The sequence below is a fragment of the Rissa tridactyla genome, chromosome 2, assembly GCF_028500815.1.
Source record: "Rissa tridactyla isolate bRisTri1 chromosome 2, bRisTri1.patW.cur.20221130, whole genome shotgun sequence".
Lineage (NCBI taxonomy): Eukaryota > Metazoa > Chordata > Aves > Charadriiformes > Laridae > Rissa > Rissa tridactyla.
The window spans coordinates 26518718-26533727 of record NC_071467.1 but is presented as its reverse complement, the minus strand read 5'-3'; the positions used below and the strand labels follow the sequence as shown (position 1 = coordinate 26533727).

The window sequence follows — 15010 nt, the reverse complement described above, 5'->3', positions numbered from 1 at the left end:
CTGCCTTTTTCAAAAACAAGGAAGTCTGTACATATATTGCTTTGCTATAAATAAATTCTAATTAACTGCTAAGTCACAGACTGATTTGCAAATCAAAGCTGCCTGGTCCTAAACAAGGCTCACAATGTCACGATTGTAACAAAGGAGCAGAGAAGCCATCTCAGCCCTAAAATTAATCAAATTATGTTTTGTAGAAACACTGTCCAATCCTACTCCCTTACAAAATATCTTTGGCTCAGTTAGCGAAGTTAATTCTTGCATTGCTTTCAGTAAAAAATTACTGCTTTGAATTGACTGCAGCCTATAGTTTGCAAGTCTTATTTTTAACTCTGATATCAACCCAAACTGTGTCTTACAGTAGCAGCTGCTGCTAAAACTACAAGACTAAAAATTGCCACACAGTTGACTTTGGCTGGGCTGGAAAATGTTGCTGTTTGCTTGTCTTTCCAATAAAGATAATATTTTTAGCTGTTTGACTAGCTGAAAAGTACAGATCCAACCTCTGACATTCCCGGTTGCCATACTACTGACTGGAATATCGACAAGAAACTCAACTGTGTATCTTCCCCTAACCCTAACACCTTCTCCAATGCATTATGTGAGCAACCAAAATCAACTACTCATCCCTCATTTGGCATCTCTGCTGAATTTGTACAGCCGTTCATTTCCAGATCCTCTCCTTGGACTAGCATTTGCTGTTTCCATGAATAATGTTATTCAGCCTGCCCCAGCCTCCCCCATGCATCTGCCTTATATGTAAGAAATATAAAGTTTCCCTTCCGTCTCCTTCTCACCCCCAAAACCTACTGTTTTTTCATCCTGCGGTTGACATTGGTATGGAGAACTACAAATTATCTAAAGAGCTGTGTCTCTGTTATTCAGAGCACAATAATTTTAAGCCAGTTGTTCACTTACACAAGTATGCAAATCTACAGTACCTCTTCCAATGTCTTTGCCTTCCATATCTTTTAATATTACTGACTTTCCTTTTGTAATAAGAACAGCATCGCCTTCCCACTTCTTGTGCTTTTTCTTTGATGCCTTACACCACACAACACTGAAATATTTCGCAAGGCAGTCAGGTTCTTCCTGAGCTGCTCCTTCCTTTGCTGTCCCTGATGTTGGCAAATACACTGCATCTAAAAGGGAAATAAAATAACAAAGAGTATCTCAGTTTCTCTTGATGAATCGTACAGTCATTTGCATTTCAAACAAATCAAGGACAATCTATGCATTCATCTTACATAAACAAAGTGGTGTATTTCCTGTCCTGGGCCGCTTATGGTAAGTTTGACCAAGAGAGAACAGCACATAAGGACTCATCCTGAAATAGGAACCATTAAATTGTTTTTGGAAAGTATGCACTTTCAGGAAAAACACGCTACTTGCTACGTTAGTAAGTGAGCTCCTGATTTGACATACAAGACTATGAGAGTGGAAAAAAGGTAAAAGGAAAAGCTGGAAAAAAACCAAAAGGGAAACAAGCATATGAGAAAATGAAAGCAGAGTCCTGGTGAGACAGTGCTGAGCAATGTTCTGGAAGCAAGGACAGGAACACAAAACTCAGGAAAGGGAGCAAAGGAGACCAATAACCAGATCTGAGGCTGAAGACATTAGCACTAAATGGGAAAACAACTATAACTGTAATAATGCAAAAGATTTCTTCAACAATATCCTTTAAATATAAGTAATTGTGCAAATCTTGAAACAGACCATCTCTTGAATTTGCAGCAATTCAAATGTTGTTACCAGGCTTAGATCAATTTAGATTTGTCAGCACTTACCTAATTATAAGTGTCACAGATGTAAATATTAATAGGAAATATTTAGGTCAATAAGGTTCAGAAATCATAATAGAACAGACAGCAGTTGATTATAATATCGATTAAGAATAAACGCATGCTTTCAAGAGTTAGCAATCTGACATAAGTAATGGTAGATAAGTCCCCAGCATTACCTCAAGGAATATCTATAGCATTCCTTTTCAGCACATGCACAGCTTCAAAGGGAGAATCAGACTAATTTTCATTAAAATACCCTTGCATGCTGGTTAAAGGCTTAAATCGGTTTGCTCCTTTGATTCCATCTGGGACCTAACACTATACAAATGTGTTAAAAAAAGTGCTTATGCCACAGACTAACCTTTCCAAAATTTCCAAGTGTGCTGGTATTTAAAGGAGAAGCTGCAAGAGTAAACTCCTGCTCACAATAATGGTCCAATAAAGAGGCAACTTTATCACTTCTACATCAAGTCCACATATGCTTAAAACTGTGAAACACTCATAAGTTACATGCCTAAATCGGGTGCAATTTTTCAGACTAGCATTTACTAAAAAGGTATTATCAAAACGAAAAATGCTATATTTATCGAATAGAATTTTCTTCCCAAAGCTCTCTAAACGTTTTATTGTCTGTCTAGAACTCTATGCTAACACAGTGCCTAACGTAGATAGCTTTTCCATAGGTGGATGTCTCTTCAGGGCACTAGCCAACATCTGCAGTGTTTCATGTGACAGATGCCCCCATCTCCAAGGGGTAACAGAGCAGCTACTGAGCACTGGCACGTCACAGAAGGATGAGAAAACAGAACAGAGCATCTCTTTTTGAGAAGTAGGGGACTCTTTGTAGATGAAACCTGGGAAATGAGCCAGAGAGCCAGAATAAATCCTTGCGGTTTTGCAAAAAGGTACAAGAGCTCTATTGGATCTTCAGTAATCACAAATGATAAGATTTGAAGGAGCTTAGGAGAGAGGGAGGGAAAGAGAGAAAAACCACACATTGCTAAAAATACAATAGAGTCATTTACTTCTATATTGTTTCTGTAAACTAATTCAACGAGATAAATACAAGATTGTTTTCTCTTTGCTTTTCAAACTGATTCTCTAAGTTTAATCCGCAACTTCTTTCCGCATATTAAGTTTTTAAGTAACTGTTACTGCAAGACCTGGAGATTTCATTGCAGAACTTTCTTCTTCTTCTTTCTTGAAGGCTGACCATCATAAACAAATGACCACCTCCTTGTCTCCTCCACTGACCTCCCACGTGAATTTGGTGACCCCTGAGATCTGTTTTATGGTCATTGCTCTTTTACTCAGGGAATCCTGCATGGTATTGTCTGATTCGCCAGTAGATTAACTTTCAGGTCAATAACAATTCTTCAAACTCTCATCCCTACTTCATTTAAAATAATAAGAAATGCAATAATTTAGGAACAGGGCTGGAAACTGCTAGCATTTTGTAACAGTGACTTTTGCCCAAAAGGATTTCTAAATCAACCCGTCCCGAATGAGAAGCAAACTGGGCACCAATATTCCATATAATACTACCAAGTTCCTATGGGAAAACTGAAAAATAACAGCCTGTGCAATGCTCAGATTTCTTTCCTCAATATGTCTTCTGAATTATCATAATTTCTGTTTGTAAAAATATCCAATAACAATTTGTTTCTATGCTACATAAAATATTCTCTTTTACCTCTAACTACAGCAGTTTCAGATAAAAGTGTTAAAGTATTTTTCTTTTTTAAAAAAATTAAACATTTTTACGTAAAAGCCTCTCACAATTATCCTCCATAGAATTTCCTTGAATAGATAACTTAAACCTGTTCACCAGCAGTGCTGATCAGCTACTTGCATTCAACCTTCTTTTTATCTTGTCGTTTTTGTTTCTATTCAGCATCGCACCTATTTAACTTCAAAGATTTCCTCCAGTGCAATAGCAGAGTATCCAAATTCAGTAAATACAGCGTCAGGAACTTTTCAGGAATTGAAATGAGACGGGTATGGCTCACATAGGAACTAAGTTCAGTGTTTGATACAGAGGTACAGAGAGCAACGGTTTCAACAGTAAAACCCTTGCTGCTCACTGACCGTAGACAGTATCTTAAATAGAGCTGGGTTTGCTGAGACCCTGGAAGATAAACTGCAATTGTAAATTCTGAGCTCTGCTGTTAATCAGTTTAGACTAAAAATAATAAGTAACAGGAACTATGTGTACACCATAGTTAGAGAAAGATCAGGAAATCATGCACATTCATTTCTCTCCCAAATAGTAAACTGCCCAGCCTGGTTTCTTTAACCATGAAGAAACTCTAGCAAGTGACATGTCTTTTCTCCCAGAATGAAGGGCTCAGGAACTTTAAAGATGTGGCTAATAAGGCTTTGAAAAGCTTCCGCAAATAAAAAAGCTTTCTCTCTGGTTGAGAAAGCACAAGCTTAAGTTTCAAGATATAAACCATAGCCTAGTTGATATGAGGAAAAGTTTCAGCAGCCTCAGGAAGGTGATGATTTACAGAGAGCGGGACAGGATCCAGGAGAGGGGACGGGGAGCATTTCAATGGCAAACTAGTTTAACCAGTTTCTGATGAGTAGGATTTAGAGCAAATGCATTGATTAAGTGTGTTAGGTTACTCCCAATGCACCAAAAAAGCAGCTGCATTATGAAAGACTACAAAAGATAACTCGAACGCGCATTTCCAGTAGCCTATACACTGTAGCTCGCAGCACTGTAAATAGGTGTTACCTTAAGGAGCGGGGCATGCTCCAGCGAGCAGGGCACTAGACACCTCAGCCTGAGGTGTGGTTTAATGGATGGCTTAACCCCATGCGACGGCAGGCTGCTGCCAAAGCCCACGAACTCACCTTTCCTTCCCTCTCCCCTTCTGCTTCTCATCCACCAGCTCCAGGCAAGCCAGCTCAATGAATCCCATCAACAACTACAGTCAATACAGGAAAGGGATATATGGAGTTCAGAAAAAGGAGACTGGGAGGCCACCCCTTTTTTTGTGGCAGCTACTGTTAGGTTGGGGTGATTTTGAAACCATGGGACCTGTCAGGTTACCCAACACCTCCGTACCTGAACTTCCATGTTGTAAGTGTGTATGGAATGATGGGGAGTTTTCCCTCAGCCCCTCTGAACCTGCTAAATGAAAAGCATTGTTGAAATGCAAAAATTACAATTTAAAGAAGACAACTTTGATTCAAGTTGTGCTCTATGGTGCTACGGAATTAAAAAGAGATAGGCAGAGCCGGAAATCTGGACTGAGGTAAAAGGAGATTTGGGCTCGGAATGAATCGCAGCCGAAACTCAATGACAGCAGCCTCTGCAGCCACTCTGCACATGTGCCATCAATCTGCTCCACAGAGCCAGCGTCATCTCCATCTTCTGAATAAAGGAAGTAATCAAAAAGTTCCTTAATGAAATTAATTCATAACATTTACAGAACAGATGTTTACATAGTAGTTAAAAGTCTTATTCCACATGAAAGATCTGTATGTTAAAGATTCCTAAGGTATCCCAGGAATATTTAAAGAAATATGAGACAGAGATAGCATCGTCCTTCATTTGCAAAGCAATTTCAGTCTAATGATAAACCTAATACTAAAGCAACATGTAAATGCATATTAGTGTGCCTCAAAGATGGAAAAATATGTAGTAACTCTTCTCTACAGCACTTCTATGAGACTTTTATGAGGAGCACAACCAGCAAGAGTCAAGCCGACTTGCCCTAAAACCATAGGAATCAATGACAGCTGGGATTATGTTTCAGAGGCACCTGGTTACAATTGAGTGCTTCATACACTTCTTTTAAACACAAAATATGTAATATATAATTTGTCTTGCACATATCAGCATCATTAGCAAATTCACCTAAAGACTGATATTTCAAGCAGGAATATTTTCTTTGGAAAACACATCATTGTTTTACGTCCAAAATTATTTTTAAACAAAAATGCAAATGATCAAATATAATTTAATATTTGTAAACATCTGTGTCAAAGTCACTTTACATGCATAGCTGTCATCGGAAACTCCAATCAAACTAGCCTCTAAATTGCTGAATGTGCATTACTATAGGGATCTTCATTAGTAGATCTTACTTTACATAGCTGATAACTTTGTCAGGCCTTCATCAGTCCATATGACATCCTCCACGTTAGCTGTCCCAGGTTAAGCATACTTATTGACACACATGCACAATGTCCATAAAAAGTTTCAGTGAAAGAAAAATCACTGGTTATGAGAACAAAAATCACAGATTAATACAGTCACAATAAACTATTACTTCTTGTAGAAGCTGTTATAACTCAATACTCTGGAGAAACAGCTAAAAATCTGGGGAGAAGATAGTGCTTCTTTTTTCTTTTGGCTGGGGTAAAACTTTTTCCATTCCTGAAAGCTAAAATCTCTTGGAGATAAATGCAGTTTGCACATTCTCTGCAGCTTAATTTCCTGAGGATTACACACTGGACGTGCTCTAACTGAGGCCGAGAATAGCCTTCTCTGTAGCCACAGCTCTCACTGCTCAGACCAAAGCTGGGTTTCTTCCAAGCGCGCCAGCAGGGAATTTCTCCTGGTCCCTCTCCTTTGGAGACATCATCTCCCCCCTGACACCACAAGGGAAAGATGGCAGAGGGAACAAGGACCAGCTACAAGGAAGGTCAATTAGTGAGAGGCAGTCTGAAAAGAAAGATGACTGCTGGAAGGGAAGGCTGATGTTAAACCAGTAGACAACTGACAACCAGGTAAAAGACCTTAAGTCAGAGCTGGAATCAGAGCAAGACAGGGAAAGGCTAGAAAGTAAGCAGTGAGTAAAAGACAACACATTATTTGACAACACATTATTTTAGGAGAAGGGATGGGGAAAATACCTGGGACAGACCGGGACTGAAGTCCAGTATAAAAGTCAAGCAGCAGAGAGAGAGTTGGGATTTTCTGAGCAGGAACTGGCCCAAGAAAAACTTACTGCCCTCATCTCTGACCCTCAAAACTCAAAGTTCACTAAATAACACATGGCTGGAAGCCACCAAGGGAAATCAAGACAAGACCTGAGGGGAAGAAATAAGAACAGGAGCTGATTAGACAGTGACAGGGAAAATAAAGCGAAAAGTTACAGTGGAAGAAACCAGCTAAGGACAACATGGCGTTGCAACATAAAAGATGTCAAGCAGGTGAGCCCAGAAGGGCACTCACAGCAACCCAACCTCCTGGTAAAGCTTGCTGTTCTCCCCGCCCCCACGTCTGGTGGGGTAGTCAACATAAAGGTAGTCAACATAAAACTACTATAATTGTTAGACTGTTCCACATAATTTTACAGAATGGGATTCAACAGCTGCTCTCCCTGTGGGTAGGGCTGGGGAAGGAGAGCAGGGGGAGATTTGGGTGCAACATAAAAGATGGAGGCAATTAAGCTTTTCAACTGGGTCCAATTGACTGATCGTACCCTGCAAGACTAACCCAAATCATTTCTGAGTTTGAGACTGGTGGAGGACCCAGAATTGGGCAAATAATTTCTAGTGGACTAGTTGGTGAAGGCAAAGCAGGAGGTAAAGCTTGGGTCATCATATTATTTTCCCCCAAGTCCCTTTGGCACTTTCTGCTCTTCAACCTGAAAAAATTTCATTCTTTCAGTTTTTTGCTGACAGCAAACACACGCAAAACTCACTGGGCAATTCACTGCATGCCACTGTATTAACAGTCTACACTGACTTCAGTAACCTCCTAATGCAGTCATTCACTTATTATCCCAAAGGGTAAAGATAAGACTTTCAACCTTCCCTGTCTTACATAGATGAAAACATCAAATTATATGGAATAATCTGTTTAGAAATGTTAATTTGCTCTAAAAGCCAAAAGATTAACATCTACAACCCCATGATACAAAACTAGGTCACACCCCCACCCCATGCCCCAAACACCAGCTTCCACTAAGTGAATAGTTTTAAGGTTGTGAAGTCGAGCAAAGTTTGGAGATGTCAAAAATAAGACAGTTCCGGTGACCTGATCTGCCCCATTGTGCGTCTGCATTAATGGTAAAGTCTTTACAGAAAACATGCTGCTCCACATTGCCGTGGGACCTCCTGCTCACTCAAGTGCCAAGAACTGAACTGCTCGGCAGCGGCAGGAAAAAAGAGGCTGCTGCTGCCTACGCCATCCCTCAGCTGCTTTGCTGCAAACTGCAAAAGGTGTGTGATGAGGGAGGCCGAGTCTGCAAGGACAGAACGTCGGCTCTGGTGGTTAGATAAGGTGAACAGTGCCTTAGAGAACGGGATCTTACCTGCATGTCTTCTAGAGTTCCTCTGTAGTGCAAGGAAAGTCATTTAACCCCAACTTTTCAGCTTTAAACATTTGTCCGAGTGCCTGACTTGTGATTCAGTCTCATTTGTAGAAATAGAGAACACTCATGGGTGAAAATGGAAGTTGTGGTTTGGAAAGATTAGCTGTATGGTATTCTAAAGCACTGAGATAATGCAGTCCTAGCTGATTCACTCTGCATCTTCGGTTATAACGGGGCTTTTTGGGTTTATTCTCTCTGCGCCTCAACTCCTGCATTATCTCCTAGAAAGTGGAGATTATACCAACTTCTTATCTCACAAGGATGTTGTGAAACGTAATTACCTCTGTGAAGCACTCAGATACTATCACGATGGGCACCAGAGTAAAAAAACATTAGATAATTAATTCAAAACAGTTTGAACAGTGTGCTGAAAATAAGGCTTAAGTCTGTAACTGAACAAACAGGTGGAAAGAAAATGCTGAACAGTAGTTCACTAAGTGGATACAGTCCATTCTGTGAACTGAAATTGGCAAGGAAGCCTACAGAAATATAATCCATAATCATGTAATTAATGACTATACTCAACAGCATGAGACAGCTGAATTCAGGTTGTGCGTATTTGCAAGTTTTGGAGTACTTGAGTTTGTAACCTTAATTTTCTTTTTAAATAGGAACCTTCTATACACAATAATAGAGATGGTAGATGTACTTAATTTGAACAAGTAGGAACAATCCTCTCAGCACCATTTAATGAAACATTTACCTCTTAAGGGTATCAACTGCAGAGAAGGGAGGATGGAGAGCATATACTTTCAAAATTATAGCTCCATGGTAGAAAACTATTCTTCCTAAACCTCTCAACTGTCTAAAAATCCAACTGACTCCAGCTAGCACTGTAAAAATTTAATGAACTAAGCTGAAAGCTTCTGTCAAGTCCACAGAAATAGATGTGCGAGTCCTATTATCAAAGGAAAAAGCAGCATCGAGGATTCTGAAAGGCTGCAGGCATCATTCGGTGCAGGGAGCCAGATCACCTCAGCAAAATATTGGAACCAGCCAAATGCCATCCAGGTTGACTGTTCACTACACTTCTAAATGTTGCCTACCACACTGAAAGTTGTTTTGATTAATTTGTGAAGTAAAGGCTCTTTTACTTAAAAAAATAAATGCAAAAGTCATGACATTGAATGCTATTGCTATAAATGATAGTCTAAATGGGATATAAGTGGAAAAATTCCAAATATTTAAATTACCAAAAATTCCAAATTACTAAGAAATAGATATTAGACTATTACACAATCGTGGGCTAATTGTAGCCATCTCAAAGAGCAGTCAATTTTTGAATTAGCTTGCACAGATGTAAGTATGCATCCTTTTGTGTCCAAATTTTAATGGAAGGTACGCGGCTAAATCCATATGTGATACTTTGAAAATATAAAGCTTGGCATCCTCTTAAGCATTTGCTATTGCTTCTACTGTTTTTTATTAAAAATAAAACTGTATTTCTGTGCTGTACAAAATCTCTGTTCCTAAAAGGCAAAGACTTTTAGATCTGTAACAAACAGCAAGCAGGCAGAAAGGGATTTATTAAGATTACGTATCCTTCATATTAACATCTGTTTTAGCACATATTGGAAGGAAAACCATTTTAATGTACTGTTTGTGTCTGTTAATGGCCATCTTTGATTTTCCTGGATTATAATAAAGAGTCCTTAAAATAAAAATAATCAATAAAACTTATGCCCACTGTCATAAGCATGAAACACAATATATTCCCATCCTAAATTATTTAAACAGGACTGTTTAAAATTTATGACCTTACCCTGGAAAGAGGCACACAAAGGATGAGTCATATTTTTGAGAATTTTCATGTGTTATGCAGCAATGATTACTTGCAGAGTGGCTGACGAAATATTTGGAAAGGGGAAGAGTAATCTCTCCAATCAAGTCACATAACTTTGATGTACATAAATGTAATCCATTCAGTAGTCCAAGCAGAAAAGTAATATTTATGGCCCAAGCACAAAAACCTAGAGCTCTAGTTGTAATTCTTACTAGGAAGGCAAAACTGGACCAGGGAAGATGAGGAGGGAAGAGGAGAAATTCATCCTTGTGGAGGTAAGCAATGCTTACTGTGCTGCCTTTACTGATTCTTGCGTCTAAGAAAATCAACTACAACTTAAATTGCATAGACATTCTAATGCAAATTAATAAGATGATTCCCTGCAGAGAGCCGTAAATTCAGGATGCTTTTAATGGAGTCTTACTTTGTGTCAAACTTGCCTATTTTTCGTCCTGAGCTGACCACTTATATAAGGAAATACTAGAACACGTGGCGATGTGGCAGCTTTCCCTCAGCAGACTGGGTCCACTTGCTGTTCCCAAAGGGCTCCTTTGACCCTTCACGTCACTTGAAAGCCTCTGCAGTGCGCGCAGCTCTTCTTAGCAACTTACCGTACGCATATATCATTGGGGATGTGTGTGTGTGTATGTATATATGTACATGTACATACTCCTCAGAGAAGGATGAGATTTTTAAAAATATCATATTTATTTCTACTATATTTCATCTGAAAAGCAAACTTCATAGATGGCCACTATAACTTCAGAGCTAAAGTATCTGAAACTCTCAAAATATATTTAACTTCTGGATCTAAACAAAGCAGCTTCCTCACCGAGGCTGCCTGGCCTGTTAGCGGCAAAACTAGGAACACATTTTCTTGCTTTCATTCAAGGTGTTCACAGCTGAGAAATCGCTGTTCTCCTCTCAACACTGCAATGTGCCCAGGTTGGTCAGGCTCTCCTAAGAATTCAATTAGGGACTATATCTGAAGTATAACAAACTTGTACTGAAAATTACCAAATTCTGTGTTTGTCAATGACTTATGAATTAGACAAACCTGAGCGAGGTTTTAGAGGAATGGCCAAAGACCAGCGTGGTGACAAATTTCAAGTATTTTTTCAAAAGCACAGAAACTAGAACGCTACCAAAGGAAGATCATAAAAATTCAATACATCCAAACCAGTGTATTCTCCCCTCAATCTGCTTCACAGAAAAAAAGCTGAGCTACTTCAGAAAGACATAAACAAGCACAAATACATATCTAGAACAAACAAATCATAGCCTGAGAAGCTATAAAGTGGTCCAGCCAAACTGAGAGTTGATGCTGCCAATGTCACCTGAAGGTCCATGATGATGTACAACCTACTGCCACAGCTTCCTTACAATGCAAAACAACGCAAACATCACCTGGGTGAAATTTGCAGAGTTTACAAGTCAAAAATAATGGGGTTTGGCTTACAGTTGAATGCCATATTATGACAGAGAGTGTATCAACAGTAATAGTAATGTTATACATAACCAATTTTACTTCTGTATTTCTGGTACACGCCACATAAACATTTCTAGACTTGACAGAATGGTATTCTTAACAGTATCAACAAGTGAGCTAAGTAAAATTTACCTGCAAAGTGCTGCAGAGTTATGATAAATTACTTTCTTTCACATGACATCTTCTATGATTAATAATAGATACAACCTGAGACTATTCCATCAGGTTTTATCAGATACAATAGAGGAAACAAATAACGTTGTAGTAACTAGCCACAGGCAGTCCAAAATCCCTCCTCCCCATCCCCAAACAAGATAAACATTTTGTCTTATTGTTTCACTGCTAAATTAAAGGGGAAAGAAATGAGGAATTTATAAATTGATTTACTTATTTCAAGCATGCAGAAAGTTCTGAGCTTTAAAACCTGACATTTTTGAGAAAGCATTCGCAATATAGACAAGGACCATACAAAGACATACTAAGTAAGCAAATGGCACTACACAGAATACTGTAAAAAAAAAATGACGGCGCCTTAACCAAACTGGGTTCCTGACATCAACTTAGTATTGAGGAGCAGCATAATCCAGAGGAAATATTTTTTAGCTGACATTTATGTTAAATTATGCTAATTATTGTGATTATGTTAACTATAGATGAAAAACAAGAGCCAAGAGGAAACAGCCAGGAAACAATGACTTAATTTTTTTAAAATTCTATTTGCATACATAAAATACAAAAAATAAAGTAGGATTTTTCAAGTCTGCAGTTTTGCTAAACAGCAAATAAAAGTCATAAATCATGTGGAGTAACTGCTGATTAAGTATTCAATGAAAATTAAATGATATTCTTCTTGTGTGAATAATACAGAGTCAAACAAGGTGTTACATTCACTCAGAGATGTTTGGATACATCAACAAATCGTTCTGTGTAATCACCAGGATAAAATAGTGTGAAATCCCCCTGCACAGAAAAAGGCAGAGGCAGTGGGGAATGCCAGTGCCTGCAGATGGCTGAGCTTTCCCCGGGTTCTCTGACCCTTATCCACCCCCTCCTACCCACGAATCACAAGTGAGGTTTTTGACTACTTTAGCGCTGAACAACTGTAGGTTTTACAGGAAAGAATTCACAGAGACTAATTTTTTTAGCTAGTCTTCAATAAAACTTCAGGAAATTGTATCTTTTATTATGGAGGAAACTTTGCCCAGACTCACTGAATGCCATTTAAGAGCAACCATCACCACACAGGCAACTTGGCTGACCTCAAGGTGAACGCTTTCATTTTTAGCGGAGGTAAAACACAGAAACATAAGTCACAGAATGACTGACATTTTCTCATGTGTTACACACCCAGCTAACAGACTATTATGTTAACGACCGTAAGCAGCACACTCTTTTTTTTAAATCCAAGACTTAGACAATGAGATTTTTCAAATTATTTAAGACCTGGATATTTAAAAACAGAATAAAAGCATGACTTGTTAGCTTGCAGCTCTGAGGAGAAGGACCTGGGGGTCCTGGTAGACAGCAAATTATCCATGAGCCAGCAGTGTGCCCTTGCTGCCAAGAAGGCCAATGGCATCCTGGGCTGCATAGGGAAGACTGTGGCCAGTAGGTCGAGGGAGGTCATTCTCCCCCTCTACTCTGCACTGGTGAGGCCACAACTGGAGTACTGTGTCCAGTTCTGGGCTCCCCAGTTCAAGAGGGACAGGGAACTACTGGAGCGAGTCCAGCGTAGGGCAACCAAGATGATTATGGGACTGGAGCACCTCCCTTATGAGGAAAGGCTGAAAGAGCTGGGACTCTTTAGCCTGGAGAAGAGAAGGTTGAGGGGGGACCTGATTAATGTTTACAAGTACCTAAAGGGTGGGTTTAAGGAGGACGGAGCCAGGCTCTTTTCAATGGTTCCCAGCGACAGGACAAGGGGCAATGGGCACAAGCTAGAACATAGGAAGTTCCGTTCAAATACACGGAAAAACTTCTTTACAGTGAGGGTGACAGAGCACTGGAACAGGCTGCCCAGGGAGGTTGTGGAGTCCCCTTCTCTGGAGATTTTCAAGACCCGCCTGGATGCAGCCCTGAGGGATGTGCTTTAGGCAATCCTGCTCTAGCAGGGGAGTTGGACTAGATGATCTCTAGAGGTCCCTTCCAACTCTGAAGATTCCGTGATTCCGTTAGGAATACACACTGAGAAGCTACATTTCATGTATTTTAAAACCTTGAAAAATGCTAAAAGGCATTCTTTTTAAAAGGTTTCTCTTGATTTTCATGTGCAAAATAGAAAAGTAATCAACATGCTAGGAAAACAACACTTTATCATCCTCCTGAATAACCTTTTTATGATTTCACCGAAGTTAAAATTCATATGGAACCATCCTAAAGCACTTTAAAATAAGATACAAGAAATTTTTAAAAGACAGCTTAGCCAGCCAGCCTGGGTACCACAATTTCCCATTTGCTCCTCCTACTTAGAACAACTCTGTCATAATTACAAGCAACTTAATGGCTTTGCCTATTGGAAATCCAGTGGACACAAAGCATGACCAAAGAAGATGACATGCAAGCCCTAGTCTATGCATTTTCATCGTATGGAGGAAAAACATCCAAAGCCAGAAAATATGTAGAAATATAAATTAAATAAATGAATTAGCTAGTGAGGTAGAAGATGTTAGAAAACAGGAGTATGACAAGCAAGATTAGCTACTAGTAATCTCTCTTGGTCTTGGAGTACATCTCTCTCCTACCATTTTTACCTGATAAGAATTCTGATCTAAGGCAAGTGCATCAACCAAGATGATTACACAGGAGTCAAAAGCTTACGGGGGAAAGCGGGAAGGGACAAAAAAGCAAGGTAATTAGGGAACAGATGACAAAAATTATAGACTGATCATTAGACAATTACTCAGATAAATGAAGTTACATAAGATGCTATCACAATTACCACAAAGTTATCCCAGTTACAGTTTTTTACTCTAATCCTAAACATAAATCAATTAGATGTTGGGAATTAAAAGTACTCCTGGAGCCTGTTTATTTCAGTTATCTTAGTAGAAGGACATGAACATATGGTGAAAATTTGTCCTTGCCTAAAATTACTCTGCTTGTACTACGTACATTAGGAACACGCAGACAGGGAATGGCACTGCCAGATGTAGTGAAGGGAATAAGAGTATAAAACGGGGGTGAAGGAGGGACAGGCTTCCTACCATTCCTTTCACACATGCTCATGAAATATCATTTGCTGGAACAGTAAAAATTCATAGCACTTCAAGGTCCAGAAGGACTAGCCACAGCTGTGGTGCATGTATCCACATTAGGAATACACAGAAAAAAAACAGGAACAGGCACTGAGAAGTGAGAAGTCTGGCTCAGACAGATAACCTGATACTGTAAAGCAGATATGGGGTGTGAATGACATGCAGAGCCACCAGCAAGGAGAGGTATAAAATATAATCATCACCGTATTGCACTGATGGAGCAATATAATGTCACTGAAGGAGAAAACATTTGTGTAGTGAAAGGAGATAAATGTCATGTCACTGGTATAGAAACAAGCGAGCTACACAGCGACTCAAGAGATTTCTCCCCCTCAGCCCAGGCTCCCCCAAAACCCAAAAGAAACACA

General features: G+C 39.4%; 1 protein-coding gene across 7 annotated transcripts in view; it reads right to left on the bottom strand.

Moving 5' to 3' along the window:
* Nucleotides 1-15010, bottom strand: part of RAD54B (RAD54 homolog B) — a 68719-nt gene that overhangs the window by 25784 nt on the left and 27925 nt on the right. For 3 of the 7 annotated variants that reach the window (XM_054193617.1, XM_054193616.1, XM_054193620.1), the window contains exon 4: nt 939-1139. The exons of 1 other annotated variant lie outside the window; for it this stretch is intronic. In XM_054193617.1, coding sequence (XP_054049592.1) covers nt 939-1139 — 201 coding nt within the window. Of the gene's footprint in view, nt 1-938; nt 1140-4640; nt 4701-4854; nt 4921-6650; nt 6721-15010 lie in introns of those variants that run through there. 3 more of the 7 variants (XM_054193621.1, XM_054193622.1, XM_054193619.1) reach the window with 3 other exon arrangements.